Raw genomic sequence first — 17,553 nt, forward strand, 5'->3', positions numbered from 1 at the left:
AAATTGGAGTCAATCCTCTCAAACCCTGCCTTAGCAACTTAAGTTTATGTATTATTCTAAATCCTTTGTTGTCATTTCAACAGTCTTCACAGCATCTTTACCAGGAGTGGATTCCATCTCAGGAAACTACTTTCTTTGCTCATGTGTAAGAAGCAGCTCTTAAGCTGTTAAAGTTTTATCATGAGATTGCAGCAATTCAGTCACATATTCAGACTCTACTTCTAATTCTAGTTCTCTTGCTATTTCTACCACTTCTGCAGTTACTTCCTCCACTAAAGTCTTTAACCCCTCAAATTCATCCACAAGGGTTGGACTACATTTCTTCCAAATTCCTGTTCATGTTGCTATTCTGACTTCTTTCCAGTGAATTGTAAATGTTCTTAATAGCATCTAGTATGGTGAATCCTTTCCAGAACGTTTTCAGTTTTCTTTGCCCAGATCCAAACAAGGAATCAATATCTATGGCAGCTGTAGTTTTACAAAATGTATTTCTTAAATAACAGGACTTGAAAGTTGAAGTTACTCCTTGATGCATGGGCTGCAGAATGGATGTTGTGTTAGCTGGCATGAAAACAACATTAATCTCATTGTACATTTCCATCACAGCTCTTGGTTGATCAGGTGCATTGTCAGTGAGCAGTAATATTTTGAAAGGACTCTTTTTTTTTTTCTGAGCAGTAGGACTCAATAGTGGGCTTAAAATATTCAGTAAACCATGTTGTAAACTGATGGGCTGTCATCCAGGCTTTGTTGTTCCACTTATAGAGCACAGGCAGAGTAGATTTAACATAATTTTTAAGGGCCCTAGGATTTTGGGAATGGTAAATGAGCATTGGCTTCAACTTAAAGTCACCAGGTGCATTATCCCCTAAAGAGAGAGTCATTTTGTCCTTTGAAGCTTTGAAGCCAGGCACTGACTTGTCCTGTCTGTGAAAGTCATAGATGTCATCTGCTTGAAAATCTGTTGTTTAGTGTGGCTACTTTGATTCATCATCTTAGCTAGATCTTCTGGGTAACTTGCTGCAGCTTCTTCATCCGCATTTGTTGCTTCACCTTGCAATTTTATGTTGTGAAGATGGTTTCTTTCCTTAAACCTTATGAACCAACTTCTGCTAGCTTTAAACTTTTCTTCTGCAGCTTCCTCACCTCTCTCAGCCTTCAGAGAATTGCTCTGGATTAGGTTTTGGCTTAAGGGAAAGTTGTGGCTGGTTTGATCTTTTATCTAACCACTGAAACTTTCTTCATATCAGCAGTCAGGCTGTTTTGCTTTCTTATCATTCATGTGTTCACTGGAGTAGCACTTTTAATTTCCTTCAAGAACTTTTCCTTTGCATTCACAACATGGGTTAACTGACACAAGAGGCCTAACTTTCGGCCTGTCTCAGCTTTCAGCATGCCTACTCACTGAGCTTAATCATTTCTAGCTTTTGATTTAAAATGAGAGATGTGTGACTCCTCCTTTCACTTGAACACTTAGAGGTCATTGTAGGGTTATTAATTGGTCTAATTTCAATATTGTGTGTCACAGGGAATAGGGAAGCCCAGGGAAAGGGAGAGAGATTGGGAATAGCTGGTCAGTGGAGCAGTCAGAACATAAACAGCGTTTGTTAAGTTTGTTGTCTTATATGGCCTAGTTTGTGGTGCCCCAAAACAATTACAATAGTGACATCAAAGATCACTGATCACCGATCACCATAACAAATATAAAAATAATGAAAAAGTTTGAAATATTGTGAGAATTACCAAGATGTGACACAGAGACATGAACTGTTGGAAAAATGGCGCTGATAGACGTGTTCAACTCAGGGTTGCCACAAGCCTTCAGTTTGTAAAAAACTGCAGTATCTGCAAAGCGCAGTAAAGCAAAATATAATAAAACAAGGTATGCCTGTACTGGCTCTCAGATATACAAGCCATATTAATTTGTATGTCTATTCGTATTAGTATGTGTGCCATCCTTTTAAACTACTAAAGCATAGTATTCTTTTAAATTGTTTTTTTTAAATTTAACTTATGTCTATTAATAGACGTGTTAATTAACAGTTTATCTCAGTTGCAACAATGATTCAGTAAACTTTTTACATATATAATTTGCACAGCTGGGCCAGCGTTTCTGGAGAATGAATTCCTAGAAATGGAATTGCCTGGTCAAGTGGAATTGCCATTTAATCATTAATGGATCTTGTCAAACTGCCCTTCAAAAAAGTTGTAGCAGTTTATAATCCCACCAAGAGGTGTTAAACAGTGCTATTACCCAGTGTTAAAGAGAGTATAGAGAATCCTTAGTATTTTTAATCTTTGTCAATCTAATAGGGTGAAAATACCTAATTTAAAAGTCAAGTAGGGCTTCCCTGGTGGCGCAGTAGTTGGGAGTCTGCCTACCAATGCAGGGGACACGGGTTCGAGCCCTGGTCCAGGAGGATCCCACATGCAGCAGAGCAGCTGGGCCTGTGCTTCATAACTGCTGATCCTACGCTCTAGAGCCCATGAGCCGCAACTGCTGAGGCCTGTGTGCCTGGAGCCCGTGCTCCGCATTGGGAGAAGCCATCGCAGTGAGAGGCCCGGGCACCGCAACAAAGAGTAGCCCCACTCGCTGCAACTAGAGAAAGCCCGCGCTCAGTGGCAAAGACTCAACGCAGCCAAACCAAAAATAATAAATAAATTAAATAAATAAATTATAAAAAATATAATAAATAAAAGTCAAGTAGTTCTGGCACTTCCCTGGCAGTCCAGTGGTTAGGACCCACACTTCCACTGCAGGGGGCACGGGTTTGATCTCTGGTTGGGGAACTAAGGTCCCACAAGCTGCAGCGTGGCCAAAACAAACAAACAAAACAAAACAAAAAAGTCAAGAAGTTCTGTAAGGTTTAAAAAGCAAAACACATCAGCCCTCTGCCTATCTCTATCCATCCCTGATTATTATTTCAGTGGCAACCACTTTAAACTTTTTTTAGTTGTTTTCTGATCCTGACCTCTATATTTTTAAGTAACATGATTACACATACACTCACACACACACACACACACACATATATATATATACACACACACACACATATATATAATTTTCCTTTTGTCTTTCTACCATGGAAGGTGGTAATTATCTTATACTGCTACATTATACCCATCACATACACACTTTTCCTCCCAGTTTTTAGTTAAATAAATATTCCCTATTTACATTATTGTGACATATAAATGTTATTCACAGTTGAACCACTTGGTGTATTTGGTCATATTTTCTTTCCTTGCTTAGGATTCTTTTGGAATGTTTCTTATTGATTTATAACAGCTCTTTGTATATTATGAATAAACCTTTTGTCATACGTGTTGCAGGTATCTTTCCTCAGATTGCTATCTGATTTTATTTGTAGCATTGGTACAGAAATTTTTGTAGACTAGATTTATGAACCACCCTGAGGGCTGAGGATTCTGTTATTTGCTGTTCTGTTTGGATGGCCCATTTGGTATTCCTTGTTTTCCATCCTGGTGCATCTGAAGTTCTTCTCCCTGCCTAAACAAATTTTAGGTACTTGCTGTAACTGCAAGTTTTTAGTTCTTAAGGGACCCCCTCACCTTGAAATTCAAATCTGCTCTAGGCTGAAGATGGGCTTCAGGGAGGAGAAGCAGAGCAGAAATATAGTTGGGCCATCACTAAAGTATGAACTTCACTATTGCATAAACATAATTAATAATACCAGCTACCGTTTATTGAGTACTTCATAATGTGCCAAGTATTTTGCTCTGTGGTGGGTAATTTAATCTTTGTCATTGTATGGATCAAGAAACTAAAGCTCAAAGAGATTACTGAGCCCCACTCAACCAATGATTAGCAGAGTCAGGATTCACGTCCAGTCCCTCTGACTCCTATGCTCTCCTTCACTCTTCCCTGATGTCTGTTTGTTTGTTTGTTCAATTAGCAAATATTCTTTGATCCTTTTTAGCCCCGTGCTAGTCAGTAGTCAGTTAATATTGTTAATATTGTTAGTAGTCAGTTAATATTGTTTCATCGAGAAATCACTTTGAAAAAGAGTTTATAAAGTTGGATATTCACATTCCCTATGACCCAGGAGTTTAATTCCTAGATATATGCCAAGAGAAAAGTTTGCACATGCATCCCAGGAGGGAGGATGTACCAGAATTTTCCTATCAGCACTATTTGTAATAGCAAAAACTTGAAAATGACCCCAATACCCATATATAGGTGAGTGGATAGGTTAGTTGTGATATATTTTCACAATGGATATAACTTATAAAATAATGCATATATAAATATATAGAATAACACAAAAATACTTAACTATAGTTACAAATCATGGTAAGGATGAATCTTAGCAATATAATATTGAGTGAAAAAAGTCCCAGAAGAGTACTTATAACTTTATACCTTTTATAGAAAGCTAAAAACAATGAAAACTAAACAATGTTTTAGAAATATATATGTGAGTGATAAGATCATATTTTAAAAAGCAAGGGAATGATAAAATCAAGATTCAGGATAAGGCTGATGTTGGATGGAGAACTGGAGGATAGGATAGAGAAGAAGAGGACGTAGCTAAATATAAGTACGTTTAGGTGTTTCAGTTCTTATGTTGGATGGTGGGTTCAGTATTTGTTATATAATTAAATAATAATTAACTTGAAAAGGAAATAAATCCTGTCACTGCTTCACATAAATGAACCTTTGGGACATTATGCTAAGTGAAATAAGCTGGTCATAAAAAGACAAATACTTCCACTTATATGAGGTACCTAGAGTAGTCAGATTCATACAGAGAGAACGTAGAATGGTGGTTGCCATGGGCTGGGGGTGGGTGGGATTGGGAAGTTGTTGTTTAATGGGTACAGAGTTTCAGGTTTGGCAAGATGAAAAAGTTCTGGAGATCTGTTGCGCAGCAGTGTGAATGTACTTACCGCTACTTAACTCTACACTTTTGAAAATGGTTAAGATGGTAAATTTTATGTGGGTTTTTTTTTAACCACAATTAAGTTTTTTTTGGCCATGTTGCACAGCTTGTGGGATCTTAGTTCCCCAACCAGGGAATTGAACCCAGGCCACAGCAGTGAAAGCGCTGAGTCCTAACCACTGGACCACCAGGGAACTCCCAAAAATAATTTTTAAAAATTAAAACAAAAGTGGTCTATGCATAGACTAACGATGAGAATATTCATTAACCAGAGATTCTGATTAATTTTTTTTCTCTACTAGAAGTTCAAAAATAAAGGCAAGAAAGAAAGCAGTTCCCAAGACAGGGACCTTACCAGATATTAAGACATACTATAAGGAATAGACAAATAGACCAATGGAAGAGAGTGAAGATCTCAGAGATAAATCCTTGTATAATGGGAACTTAATATACACTAAAGATGTAATCATCAATCAGTGAAGAAAATAATCATTGTTAAGTAGATTGTGTTGAGAAAACTGGCTCGCCATATAGAGAAAAATTAAAACTAAATTCCTATATAACACTGCATACAAAAAGGAACTAAAGATAGATTAAAGATCTAATTATGAAAGGCAAAATTATGAAGTTAATGAAAAATGTATAGGCTAATAAGAAAGATTTGATAAATTTGATTATATTAAGATTAAGGATTTTTGTTGGCTAAAGGATACTATAGGCAAAGTTAGCTGATAACAGAATGAGAGATTAATAATGATTAAAACTGACAGTAGATTAGTATCTAGACTATATGAAGTAACTCCTACAAATCAACAAAGGAAAGACAGCAGCTCCAGTAGAAAAATAGGCAAAGAGTATGAACGGGCAGTTTACAGGAGAGGAAATCCAAAAGTCCATCAAGAAGAGATGCTCAAAGTCATTAGTAGTTAGAGAAATGAACATTAAAACAGCAATGAATTATCAATTTATTCGATTGGCTAGAAACTAGAAAGCCAGATATTTACAAGTATTGGCATGGATCAGAGGCTGTAGGAACTCCCATGCATTCTTCGTGGCTGTGAAGCCTGTTGCAGGCATTGTGGAGAGCAGCATGGCACTGTTCAATCAGATGGAATATATACATGTCTTGTGACATATCCTAACAGGATATATGAGAGGGTGTTCATTTAAATGTTAAGTCTGGCAGTTAATTGAAGAGTTGTGGGCAATCTAGATACCTGTCTCTGAGTTAATGGGCAAAATGTGGTGGATGCATATCATGACACTGTGTACCCATAACAACTTGTGGACCTTAAAAGCATAGTACGGAGTGGAAAAAGTAACAAACTGAAAGATACACAACACAGTGCCAATTAATTAATCAAAAATATACATATTAAACACATTAGAATGTCTGTGGAGTGAGGAATGGGAATAAAAAAGAACCAAAACAAAACAACTCCCACAAGAATGTTGTGTAAAGGAGAGAAATATGAGCTGTTTGAGATTAGCTGTCAGAGCTTTCCAAAAAATGCTTCTTATGGCATGCCAAGAAATGATGGAATTAATTGATAAGGCTCTGTTTCTCTCAAACTGAATGAAATTTTCTGTTCTTCACTAGTGCTGGTTGGTGGCCCAGCCTTCCATTGGGCACCCATGACCGCTAAGTAGAAAAACACTAGCTCTATTCTCCTAGACCAGGTTTCTCAGTAGGGAGACTATTAACATATTGGCCAAATGATTATTTTTTCGAGGGGCTATCCTGTACATTGTAGGATGTTTAGCAGTAGCAGCAGCCCTGGCCTCTACCCACCAGATAGATGGCTGGTAACACCCCTCCCCCAATTGTGACAACCAAAAATGTCCCCAGACATTGCCAGATGTCCCCTGGGGAGAAAATTCACTCCCAGTGAGAAACACTGTCCTAGACTCTAGGACCTAGAGCAGCATGGATGTTGCCAGCCATGAGATTGATTATGAGCAAGTATGCCAACCTACTGGTTTCACTGTGAAAAGTATCAAACTTCTCTCTGTAATTTAGGAGTTCAAAGAAAAGAAACTTCACTTTAAAAGAAGAGAAACTTAGTCTAAATTAACTGCTGTTGGGAACAAGTGATCTTACGGTTTTCTGTATTTAAATTTCAGGTACTGTTCTTTTCAGCAACAATAGTAATAATACCTTAAACTGCTTAGAGTTTTGAATTTGTTGATTTAAAAAAAATACTTTTCTCATCTGTTCTCTCTTTGGAACCTCACAACAAATAGCTTTATAAGATAGGATAGGGATTTGTCTCCATTTTTCAGATTAGTAAACCAAAGTGCAGAATCCTGAAGTGATTTATCAGGAGCACGTGACCTTTAAATTTACGTCTGGAGAGCCAGATGTAAAATCTGGTTCTTGGTTAAGTGCTCTTTTCCATAGAGTACTCAACCATTTTTTGAGGTTTCCAAAAGCTTCAGGAAATTGTTGTCAGTTCTGCCATGGTCATTTCTGTTTTCAACTCCCCTGATTTTTCCTTTAATAATTTTTGCCCAAGTCCTTTTCTTGGATTTCAGGTAGTTTCACAACTACCTCCCTTGGCTCTACATTGTCTTGCTTCCTCAGGGTTTCCCCCCCAGCTTAGTGACTGATGCTGGGAGGCAGAACTTGGGAGACAGAAGATCTGGATTGGCAGCCTAGCCCAGGCCACACTTGCTGTTTGGCTTCTCTATGTAGCTCAGTTTTCATCATCTATTCAGAGAATCTAATCTTACTTGCTCCTTAGCTCCCTCAGGGATGTTAGGGGAAGGAGTAAGTTTATGCCTGGAAAAGTATCCTATTTTTAAAGATCTCCAAGGAGAAGCTTTCATCATGTCTGTTTGTTACCAAATATAGTATCTTTTCAGACTCCTATCCCCTAAACTGCTGTTTCCTCCTGGAATGGATGAGTGGCAAAATCTCCTACCTGGAAATCTTTAAAGTTCTATAGATTTTTCTCAGACCAAGACGTTAAGAGGGTTACTAGAATGTGGCTAGAGAATGCTAAGATGGTAAAGGGCTGTAATCCACTTCTTAAGAGAAAGGAAAACTTTTCTCCTCAGAATATAATAAAAACTCCTAAGTGTGATCAGCCTCCTCTGAGCCTTGCCTGCCTCTTTAGGCTCATTTCTCACACCTCCCTCGGGTACTAGTTGTACTCTCTCAGGTATACCATGTCCCTGCATCATGATACCTTTCTCCACCTGCACCTATTGGACCATCAGGACGGAGATGGTAGGTTCCTTTCTTCAGGAAGCCTTGCTTGATTCCTCCACGTTGAGTGAAGCACCTCTACTCTACTTCCTTGGCTACCAGGGCCTACTCCATTATAGCACTTATCATTTTGGATTATAGTTATTTGTTTCTCCTCAGTAGACTTCTTCTTGAGGCGGTTTTGTATTTTATCTTTGAATTCCCCAGTCCTTAGCCTGGTGTCCAGTAAATGTTTATTAAATGACTGCTTGAGTGACTCTTCTGCCTGGAGAGGAGAAGACCTGGGAAAAAAAAGACATAAAATTAGGAGAGTAAGCATAAGAAATAGGGAGTAAATTTACTCTGTGCTTCTCTGAAGGACAAGAGTTTGACCCAGAGGCAGAAGGAGGAGGCAAAGGCAGATTTTTTTTCAGGTCAGCACCAGGAAAGAACTATCTAGTGCATTTGTTATCATTGGAATGCCTGCTTCATGTGGTAGGCATGTGTGACCATTTGCCAGGGGTGTGGTAGGAGGTAATTGCCAACCAAGTTTCTGCCCTGTAGAATATTCCAGCAATATGTGGGGTCTTACCAGGTCACAGAAACTGTGCTATTATATCTGCTTGCTGGGCCTCTGGATGATCTTCAGATAATAGCCATGCCTTCCTGTAGTTTTGTCCAGGCCTAATATGCCAGTGCCTTCAGCTCTTCCTTATGTGATTTGGTTTCCAAACCCTTTGTAATCCTGGCTGCTCCGTTGTGGTCATGCTTATTCATCACTGTTCTTTCTACATTGTGGTCCTAATACCTGATCTCAGGGCCCAAGTTTGCTTTGACAGAGCAGAGAATGGTAGAGCTGCTGCCTCCTTCATTCTGGGTTTATTCTTAGTTAAACAGCGTAGTGTTGCCTTGGCTTTTTTGGTAATGGCCCTGTTGGCGTATATTCCCTGGCAAGTTGTAGTCAGGTGAAACCCCTAGATCTGTTTCACATGAGCTGCTGTTAAGCCACTCCTTCCCCAACCTATACTTGGGTAGTTGGTGAGGTTTCATTGTAAGGTTTTGGTTCTTCATTTCAGCTTCTCAGGTCACAGCATGTTAGAGCTAGAAGAACTCTAGGAATGAGCTTTATTCATTTTGGATCTTGTTTCTGTTTCCCATGTTCACTGCCTTGCTCCTCTCTCCTTCCCAAGCTTTGTACTATTCACAGTGTGGTAAGCAGATCCTTTGTATTTTCATCCAAATCATTTATGAAAATATTGACCAGAGCTGTAGAGCATATCCTAGACACCTTCTTCCAATTGATTTCTGTCCATTTATCAGCATTTTTTTCATGCTGATTCAAGCTGTGAGTCTCTGACTTTGTTCAGCTACCTGGGCTTGTCATTTTCGTTTCACCCTCAGTATTCCTCTTCAGCCAAGCACGGTGGGTGGCCCTGCCCCCATAACATAGGAAGATATAGAAGTGATGAGAATGCCAGAAGTCGGAAGTGCCAAACATCAGCACACTAACAGGGGAGCTGGTGCCCAGAGAAGGATGTGATCTGAGAGCTCTTTTTTGACTTTTCGTGAATTACGGTTTCTGAGATGAAAGAAATCTAAAACAAAGACAGTCCATTTAAATTGGGCTAGCTCTTACTGTTAGCATCTAACATCATCATCTCAACTGTGTAGCCTTGTGGAGAGAGAAGTGGGATGTTGTTATTCTTATCTTCCAGATCAGAGAAGCTGGGATTGTTCCTCAGCAAATGTTTGCTGAATGAATCAGTGAGTGAGTTTCAGGCTAGTCTTCACTTCAGCTTCATATTTTCAGATTCAGGGAGAGAAGGATGAGTGGCTTACACACACACACACACACACACACACACACACACACACACACACACACACACACACACACACACACACACACGCACACATGCACATGCACGCGCACACGCCATAATGAAGCCTCCTTCAGAACCAGAGCTCTGCCATTTCCAGTCAGTCTCCCCTTGACAGCTCCTGACCACACTGCTACATCTCTCCTCTGAACTCCCATAGCAGTGCTTGATGCTTTGCATGGCTGCCCAATTCATGCATTTATATCTCATCACCCCAAATTCTGGAAGAGAAGTTAGGGCCACGGCTTCCCATTATTTTGTGCCTTTCACAGCATCAAGTACAGGCACTTGGTTGAGCAAACTGTCGAACCAAATGTGTCGCCACCAGGTGGCACCAGAGTTCCTGCTGTTGCTCTGAGAATCTTGAGTAACTTTCAGCCATTTATTGCCAAGCTAGCCATTAAAAATGCCTTCCTTAATGAGGAAGCTTCAATTTATTTATTAAGTAGAATGCCAATAAATACTACAGTAGACACAAGTAAATTAACCAGGCAAAATTGTAACTTACCATTTTCCCCCATAGTAGACTATTGTGTTCACACAGCCCCTCTGCCTGCTGCTTGTCAGGCACTGAGCTCTCACCCCAGCAGCTGCTTTCCAGGCCTTGAAGAGAATCTGACTTTCAAGCCGCCCTGGCACAGAGCGTCTCGATACCTGAAAATGGCTTCAAATCCTTGGTTTGGGTTTTTGGATCATTTATTTTTCCTGGAAAGGACAAATTAAACATTATAAAGAAATTGCTATAACCCCACCACCTTTAATATGTTGATTATTTTGGTTATCTCATTGCAATCTTTGCTCCCTTATATATGTGGCTTTATTCATTTTTGATCATGTGAAGCCATAATAAGAGCTCTCATTTACTTAATGCTTACTATGCAACTATGCTTGTTGTTTTATATACATTGCTGCTATTGAAATATAAGAGCTATTATATTGAATCCTTAAATTATATTTATTATATTACTTATATTGAATGCTTGCCTTGTTGGGTACTGTTCTAAAAGTTTTCCATGCATTAACTCCCATGACCTATATAGCCTGATGAGAGTAGGTACTGTTTACCTCATTTACAGTTCAGAAAACAGGCTGTCAGAGTTAAGTGACTTGCCTAAGGTAACACAGTAAATAGCCGTATTGGGATTCATATCTAGAACTCTTTAATTCTAAAATTACTGTTCTTTTCACTATATTATTGCATTCTGCTTTGTTTATTTGCTCTTTAATGATGTCTGTTTGTACTTCTTCTTTAGAAAGGGTGTAAGGATTCATAGAATCATTAAAATATGGGTTTGATCTATGTTATTCTCCTGCTGCTAGACTGTTAGCTCCTTGAAGACAGGGACGAACTAGAGGTCATGTTTATTTATTTCTGCATTCCTCTTCTCATGAAGTGCAAAGTAAGTACTTGGATGAATGAGTGAAGGCTGCCTTCACTCTCCCAGGAAGTCTGAGATACAGGGCTGCTTAACAGAACCTTAGCGTGCTAGAGCTTGAAGGAGTTTGAAAATCAAGTCAAACCCTTCCTTTAAGGAGGAAGGCCCTCCTTAGGGTTACCTACTGAGTTGGAATCAGAACAGAACTAGAATCCAGGTTTGCTGGGCTTCTACTGGGCCATCTGGTTTCAAAGAGCCTAATCCTGTCCCTAAATCTCCTTCCTTTCTTCCCTTTCCTACCCACCCGCCTCCTCTCTTATCTTTCATGATGTGTAAGTTGAGTAGCTTTACACCCTTAAAGTTTCAAGCCCGAACGTTACAAAATGAGGCAAGATTTTCCATTCATTTTACACCGATGCCCAGACTTACTCCTAATTATGTCTTTGTTCAACCCAGAATAGAATCCAGGTCCTCTGCCTCTCACCACACCCAAAATATGCAGAGCTGCAGCTCACATAGGGAAAATTATCTTGACTGGATTCCCCCCCCAGAACATGCTATTGGTGATTGATGGGGAGTGGGAAAGAGGCTATTAGGGCAGGCTGGTGGTTTTTATGTAACAGCCAACTTTTGGGAAAACCTCAAAGGAGATAGGAATTCCTGTTCTTTCTCAGAGCGGACACATGTGACCAGGCCATGTGATTTAATTCTTCTCTAGTTTCTGGGCCTACTGTTTTGTAAACACCCCCATGAGCCTGTTAAAGCAAACAATGTGAAGGCTAAAGACCCTGCCTGTAGCCCTTCTTTCCATACCCACCTTCATCTACCCCCCTTTTAGTGTCACGATTCTGGTTGCCTTATCCCCTAGTTTAAATAATCTGTGATGTCTTTTCCTGGTCTCCAAGTATCTCCTAGAATGTCACCTGGAACATTATTTGGGTAGCCGTTAGTACATCCTGGTGCTTTTCACACTTTTTTTTGTAAGGCCAGAATATTTTAGAACACTTCATTCAGAGTCAACTGCAGGTTGCTGTACAGTGGAATTGGTACTGAGACTACATTGTTCGCTGACCAGTGGGCACACAGCACTGGAAGCTCTAAAGCAAATTGGCTGCTCACCATTTTCTTCCACTGTCTCTCTCTTTTTTTTTAATATGTAAAATAACACTAAAAAACTAACGCTTTTTCTTGCCACAGAGCAGTCTATGAGAGAGTAGTAGCTACAGACAGCTTAACACTAAAAAGATGCTTTAAGCTGCACTATCCAGTGTTGTAACCACCAGTCCCATGTGACAGCTGAACACTGGAAATGTGACTGGTCTCTTTTGAGATATACTGTAAATATAAAATAAACATCGGATTTTAAAGCCATAGTACAAAAAAAAAAGTAAAATATTTCATAGATAGTTTTATATTGACTACATCTTGAAACAGTAATATTTTAGATATATTGGGTTAAATAAAATATATTATTAAAATTAAGATCATCTGTTTCTTTTTACTTTTTTTTTTAACATAGCTACTAGAAAACTTATTTATTTTTTTATAGTGGCTTTACCAATTTATATTCCCACCAACAGTGTAGTAGGGTTCCCTTTTCTCCACACCCTCTCCATCAATTTATTTCTTTTTTAACTTTATTTATTTATTTTTATACAGCAGGTTCTTACTAGTTATCTATTTTATACATATTCGTGTATATATGTCAGTCTCCCAATTCATCCCACCACGACTCCCCGCCTCCTTCCTGCTTTCCCCCCTAGAAAACTTAAACTTACATATGAGACTCACATTATATTTGGACTGGGCAGACTAGTCTAGAAATCCCCAAGAGTAAATAGTTTCTCAAAAGTTTTCTCTTCTGGGGGCTTCCCTGGTGGCGCAGTGGTTGAGAGTCCGCCTGCCAATGCAGGGGACATGGGTTCGTGCCCCGGTCCGGGAAGATCCCACATGCCCTGGAGCGGCTGGGCCCCATGAGCCATGGCCGCTGAGCCTGCGCGTCCGGAGCCTGTGCTCCGCGACGGGAGAGGCCACAACAGTGAGAGGCCCACGTACCAAAAAAAAAAAAAAAAAAGTTTTCTCTTCTGTGGAACTTTAGGAAACTAGCTAATATTTTCCTCTCTATAGCCACCCCCCCCTTTTTTTAAAAAAAAATTCTTTCATTTCATTTAATGCTACCAAGAAGAAAGCCTCTATTAAGTGCTAATTATCTGTTTTTACACCTGCTATTCACCTGAGAAGAGTGACATCTAGTAAAAATTGGGTGGTTGCGGGAGGGAGTTAGGAGACATTGGAGAGCAGAAGACTCGTGATTGGTCCAAACTTCTGACTTAGAATTGTTTTATACATTTGGAACTCTGTAGCTAACAAGTCTGAGGTAAAGATATGAAGGAGGGAAAGTAAAATAGATGCTCTTTGAAACAAATGTGCTTCCCTCTTAGGGTTCTAGTCTTGCTTTCCCCTCATTTATCTAAATTCACTGAGGATCTGTCATGGGCCAGACAGTTTCCTAGCACAGAGGAATCAGATGAGTGTGGCCTTGTCACTGCTCTCAAGGAGGTTACAGTAAGCTAGAGAACGAATTTGAATCCAGTCTCATACTCTAGGTAAGCACTGTAATGATGGTAGAAAAGAAAATGCGTTTGGAGCAATAGGAAGTCATGATTTATTCTGCCTAGAAGGGAGACTGAAGCCTTTGTTTGTCTTGGATGTGATACCCTCAGGCCAAAAGACAGATGGGAAGGATATTTTGCCCTGAGGGGAACAACCTGACTACAGGCATGGGGAATGGTAGGAGGTGGTCCTTGAAATAGTAGTTTGGGGCTCCATTGTGGGGAATTTGACTGCCTGTCTAAGGATGTTGAGTCTAAGGATGTTGAATCTTATCCTGTAGACTGGGGACCCTTAGAGGGTTCTAAGCAGGGGGATGACATACTTCAAGACTGTGTGCTCCTGGGAAGGATAGATTGGAGGGGGAGACACTGAATGCAAGGAGACTTAACAAAGAGGTCATAGTCAGCCAGGTAAGGGGTAGCAAGGGCTCACATGTAAAGGAAAGAATATGTACAATAAACAGTCGGGTGGGGGGGTAAAAGGTTGGTGTCAAGCACGGTCCCAGATTTCTAACTTGGGTCACTAGGATGTGCCTTTATCCAAAATTGGAAATGTAGGAGAGGATCAGGCTAAAATGGAACACACAAGATGCGCTCTGGATTTTCAGATAGAGCTGCAGAGGGAGCTGGCTAGAGCTGAAGTGCTTGTGTTTGTGTTTCAGATGGTGACCCTCTTTCAGATGTGGGTTGTTCCCCTCTATTTCACAGTGAAGCTGCACTGGTGGAGGTTCCTAGTGATCTGGATCTTGTTCTCTGCCGTCACAGCCTTTGTCACCTTCCGAGCCACCCGAAAACCACTAGTACAGACAACCCCAAGGTGAGAATTTAGGAGTGGGTAGTGGGAAGGAGCTAGGCTTCCTGAACTAACGGGTTGGGATGCACGGGAGACAAGTGGGTTAGACTGAAAAAATTGCAGTTTTTGTCTGCCAAGATTACTTGGCACAAAGCCCCACCAAAACGAGCTGATTGGGAGACCTCCTGCCCCATTCACAGAATAAAAACCTCCAAGTCTTTCCCTATAGCTTACCTTACAGTTTACATCAAGGTCTGTTTATATTAAAAGCTAACAAAATAAGTAAGCAAATCCTGGTCATTGTGGTTTCATTATAACTGTCATTTTCTTCTGTAACCTCTTCTCTGATCTCTAAATTAGATTTTCTGTCACATTCTCTCCTAGTGCCCTGTAGTTTTCCTTCATAAAACTTATTGTAGTTTATAACTAAATATTATTTTGAGTGTCTGTCTCCCCCACTAAACTAACTATGAGATCAGGAACCACATCCATTTTGTTTGTCACTGTATATCCAGGCCCTACCACGGGGTCTGGCACATAGTAGCCTATTGTCTGAATTTTTATTGAATGAATGAATCTCAGCAAATTTACAATTTTCCAGCAAACAATACTTCCTTCTTTGGTCACAAAGCAGCCCCTGCCTGTATACATCTTTTTTCTTTTTTAATTAATTAATTAATTAATTAATTTATTTATTTTTGGCTACATTGTGTCTTAGCTGCCACGCGCGGGCTTTCTCTAGTTGCGGCGAGTGGGGGCTACTCTTTGTTGCGGTGCACGGGCTTCTCATTGCGGTGGCTTCTCTTGTTGCGGAGCATGGGCTCTAGGCATGCAGGCTTCAGTAGTTGTGGTGCATGGGCTCTAGAGCGCACACTCAGTAGTTGTGGCGGGCGGGCTTAGTTGCTCAGCGGCATGTGGGATCTTCCCGGACCAGGGCTGAAACGCATGTCCCCTGCATTAGCAGGCAGATGCTTAACCACTGCGCCACCAGGGAAGTCCCCTGTATAATTCTTTGTATTTCCAAATGCATTTCTCATTTGATCCTCCCAACCAGCTTGTGAGGTCATTTAATATCTATACTTGACAGAAAAAAAAAGAGATTTTCTCATTTATTCATTCATTCATTCAACAAGCACCTGCTATGTGTCAGGCCCTGTGCTGAGCACTGGGGATACAGAGCTGGAAAAGACATGGTCCCTGTCCTCAAGGAGTACTTGGTTTAATGGAGGAAATGGACAAGAAAGCAGCTGTTTTAGTGCAGTTGGTAAGTACTGTGAGACACGTGTGTACAGGTTCAGGAGAGCCTAAGAGAAGAACCAGCTAGCCTCAAGAGTTGTGACTATCTGATCCAAAGTTTTCCAAGTTGCAACTTGCTCTTTTTCCCATGCCTCTTATGTTCCACTTTACTACAAGCCTTTCTTTGGCTTTCTGAGTTTCATTCTACAAAGTAAAATTTATCTGCAAGGTGAGGTCAGTGATCTAGAAGCCCCTCTCTGGCTGTGGTAGTTTACATTAAAAGCCAGTATAGAATATTACAGACTCTGGAGCCAGATGGATATGAATTGGAAACCCTAGCCCTGCCAGTTGTTAATTATATGACCCCTATGACTGCACGTTTCTCAGCCTTGAATTCTTTATCCCTAAAAATGTGATAATAATTGCTACCTCTGATAATAATTGCTACCTCATTAGGGTAATATGAAGAAAAAGTATAATAAAGCATGTTAAGAGTCATCGAGTAACATTTTCAACATCTAGCTAAAATGACTGAAAATGTGTCTATAACATGGGAGGTTTTTGATAACAGTAACAACTAGCATTCGATAGTGCTTTACAATTTCAAAGTACTTTCATAAACACCCACATTTATTCATGCAGCATTTATTGGGTATGTATTATTTACACCAGGAAATTATATACACTATGTACAATCCAGTGAGAAAGGTGGCAGGGGGTTCCTGTTTTAGAAATAAGTAAACTTGTCTCAGGTTGATATGACTTATCTGGGGTTACCCAGCTACTAAACCTCACTTAATCCAGGTTCCACCTAAAATGCCACATCCTTTCCACTGTGTCTCAGTCCCATCTGATCAGTACAAACCCTGGATAATGGAGCTCTCTGTGGTCTTTGAGGGCAGACACTGCAAGGTGTTCGGGTCCCTCCGCCAGCCTGAGAAGCCATCGCCCCTTGTTTAGCCACAGCAGGGAGGCCCAGGCAGGGACCTTGAGCATTCTCCCTGAGGCCCAGCAGGGTTGGCAGTAACCTACTCAGCTCTCAGGAGCCAGGCAGATTGCTAAATTACTCCTTAGCTCTCCTCACAGGTAGAACAGTGGCTCCTGATATCAGGGACCTACCTCCATAACATTTAAAAGGCTCTGGTACATTCTGGGAACCATCCTTCCTCTCTGATCCTAGTTGCAGTCAATCAACCAGATTCCACACTGCTTTTCATTGGATCCTAGGGAGCATGGCTCCTCCTTCAGGAGAATCGCACAGTCCCATTCTACTGCACCCCGCCCCCATCACGCACACACATCCAATTCAAGGGTATTCGTTGAGTGCCTCCTTCCTTATCCCCTCTCCTTCAGGAAAAAAAATAAATTCAGAAGCAAACTCATTAGATATATTTCATTTTGTTATTAGCCTGTGGGTAGGAGTGAAGCAGTATTTACATTAACCATGCCCAGTTACAAAAGCCTGTAGCTAATTCTACCTTTTATTCATCTTCCCTTGAATCCTCTTTCCTGATAAGAATGCCTGTTTCCTTCTGAGCACAGCTGTAGTTACTAATTTT

At 40.4% G+C, this 17,553-nt stretch overlaps 1 protein-coding gene across 1 annotated transcript in view; it reads left to right on the forward strand.

The window, feature by feature from the left end:
- RNF121 (ring finger protein 121) overlaps positions 1–17,553 on the forward strand; it is an 81,097-nt gene that overhangs the window by 45,692 nt on the left and 17,852 nt on the right. The window contains exon 4 of the mRNA XM_079929077.1: positions 14,628–14,782. Within this exon, the coding sequence (XP_079785203.1) occupies positions 14,628–14,782 (155 nt within the window). The remainder of the gene's footprint in view (positions 1–14,627; positions 14,783–17,553) is intronic.

This window comes from Stenella coeruleoalba, assembly GCF_951394435.1.
Source record: "Stenella coeruleoalba genome assembly, chromosome: 8".
NCBI classification, from domain to species: Eukaryota; Metazoa; Chordata; class Mammalia; order Artiodactyla; family Delphinidae; genus Stenella; species Stenella coeruleoalba.